At 46.6% G+C, this 2528-nt stretch overlaps 1 protein-coding gene across 2 annotated transcripts in view; it reads left to right on the forward strand.

Moving 5' to 3' along the window:
* Nucleotides 1–2528, forward strand: part of LOC104122018 (protein phosphatase 1 regulatory subunit 12B-like) — a 76894-nt gene that overhangs the window by 46042 nt on the left and 28324 nt on the right. For both annotated transcript variants that reach the window (XM_035889732.1, XM_035889731.1), the window contains exon 9: nt 2090–2199. In XM_035889732.1, coding sequence (XP_035745625.1) covers nt 2090–2199 — 110 coding nt within the window. The remainder of the gene's footprint in view (nt 1–2089; nt 2200–2528) is intronic.

The following is a 2528-nucleotide window of genomic DNA, read 5'->3' on the forward strand; positions in this document are numbered from 1 at the left end:
GACAATTAACAATTTGGAATTGGGCTGTATATAAACAGAAGAAAGATCGGTAAAAAATTCTGTGGTCATTATCTGTGCTGTAACTATTACAGTAGGTAATTATTGTGAATTAAAGTAGGCCAGGGAAACTTTCAGTGTTTAAAAAAAAAAATAAAACCACCATAAAAAGAAAACCCATAAAAAACCTTTTAATAAAAATTCCATCTATGCCAAATTAGAGAACTAAATTTTCAGTCTCACCGAATTTGTTTTGGGGAGATTGAGCTAATCTTGACCTGTTTCCCTTGATCGGAATTCAATGTTTATTGCTGGATTTTTAGTAAAATACAGCGTGGGATCCTCCCCTACAGCCACCGCTGCGTTCGGCCGTGCAGTCTCTCACGCTGCCGGCACGAGGTGCTTTTGCCCGTCCTGCGGTTGGCTCCTTCCCGTCGCGTTGCTCACAGTCAGAGTTCTTCCCAGCCCGTCATTACCACTTGAGCTTGTGCCCTTGTAATTAGGCTTGACCTTAAAAGTTGGCCCTGTACCGTAAACCCCCAGCCGCCGTCCTGCCCAGCCTGAAGAGCCTGCTGGCAGTCGGGTCAGGGCTGTTCTCCCCTTCCTGCCGCGTCCAGGACTCTCCCGTGTTTCACAGGCGTCCCTCCCAAGAAACCAGCAAACGGCAAGCGTGGAATTTTTGCCTGTGGGCGTTTCCAGGGGCTGCTGAATGCCAGGTCAGGCCTGCAAGGACAAATGGGTGATCTGCCACCCTTTCCTCGAAGGGCCGTCTGAAAGTGCAACGCGTCGGCCTGTGAGGCTCCAGGAATGAAATACTCTGTGGATGACCTTGATGGAAGTTCTGAGGTTACACAAGGAGAGGGAAAGGTGGCTGAGACATTGGTACCATGCAGGCCTTCCTAGGGGAGATGCATCTTCGTCTCTGTAATTCTGGATCTGTCAGTCTTGCTAACTGCCTGTTATTTGCAAATGTTTCTCTTGGCTTGCTCTTTTCTGTTTACCGTGTCCTTTGAATCCTGTATTCCAGGAGTGAGAACATTTGTTTCAGAAAGATTGATCTTCACGCTCCAAGGTGCCATCCTCACAGATGCTCCGTACCAAACTGCTTTTTATATGTAATAGAAGATCTTTAGTCACTGCACATACCTCATTTGCTAGCACTGTTCGCGTGGTTACACTTAAAATGACTTTGTTTTTTCAAAACCATGACTGTGTGAGGCACTCGTAGCTGGGAGAGGAAAACATTGTTGTGTTGGTGTAGGTCCATCATTTCTCAGGCACCTTGCATGCGGCTGCGTTTGGGAAATACTCTTAGAGCCCCATGCACGCCTGTCAGTTGAACTTATAGCCTGAGACATAGTTTCTGCTTACTCTCCCACTGGTAAATGTCTGGTGGATGTTCTTAGGTCAAGCATGGTGCATACATTAAAAAAAATGTAATACTGGATGACTGCACTTGTCTAACAAGCAGGGAGCCAGCTGTGGGCTTTGTTAGTGTTGGCTTAGCTTGCTTTGAGCCCTCTTAAAGACTTTTGGGGGGGAATCAGTCCTAGCTTCGTGTAGAAAAATGGATTTTGCTGGAGGAGACTAGAAATTGTGCCCACCAGCATAAGCGACTGCAGCAGAACCATGCAAGGAAATCCACCGCCAGGCCCGCTCGGGGACGCGTGCTGTGGCGCGTAGGGGCGTGCTGCAGTAGGAATGGCACGTTCCGCTCTTCGTCCCGCGTGTTACAAGGGAGGAACAGTCCCTGAGAGGAAAGAAACAAAAACGATATAATAATGATGTATTTGTGAATAAACAAACAAAAAAAAAATCTGTTTGTCCTTCTTAAAGTGCTTTCTGCAAAGATGTTGCTTGTCTGCAGGGATGAAGTTCAAAAGCTTTGCCTGGCAAATGTATCCATAGTATTTTTTTAGTAAGTAGAAAGTCTCCTTGCAGAAAGCCCTGGTCAGCCTTGGCACTGACACCAGCGTTATGATCTGAGGCGTACTGAGGTCACAGCAACTCTGGACTTGAGTGTGCTTGTAAAGCAGGGCCTTGGAAGTGCAATACTGAAACATTTGGTTTCTCTTCTTGTTTAAAATTGTAGAAAGGAAGGAAGAGCCCTTTGCCAACCACTCCAGCCATGAAACCAGGCCTAGCATCACTGAGCAAATACCACCACCCGAGCCCAACTCCTTCACTGCATCTGCCAGAAGAGTAAGTGAATTTGGAATCAATGGGGACTCCAACAGAGCGTGAAAGCAGTAGGTTTTTCTGGGAAATGGGCGCTCTGAAACCAATTTTCAGAGGAGTTGTAAGACGTGAATCTAGGAAAGCATCACAGTATGCAATTTTGGTAAAGAGGCTGCGTTAACAACGGTATAGGACTGGCACAAAGGAGGGTGTTTGTATGATAAGGTTCCTCTTGAATCTTTTACCCTCTGAAGCAAATTGTGCTGTTCACGGGAGAAACCCAAGTGCTTTGTGTCGCTGTCAGTTCCGAGACGGTTGATGCCAAACTCTTACCAGCAGGAGATGTTTCACTG

This window comes from Egretta garzetta, unplaced genomic scaffold (genome assembly GCF_000687185.1).
Source record: "Egretta garzetta isolate BGI_Z169 unplaced genomic scaffold, ASM68718v1 scaffold202, whole genome shotgun sequence".
NCBI classification, from domain to species: domain Eukaryota; kingdom Metazoa; phylum Chordata; class Aves; order Pelecaniformes; family Ardeidae; genus Egretta; species Egretta garzetta.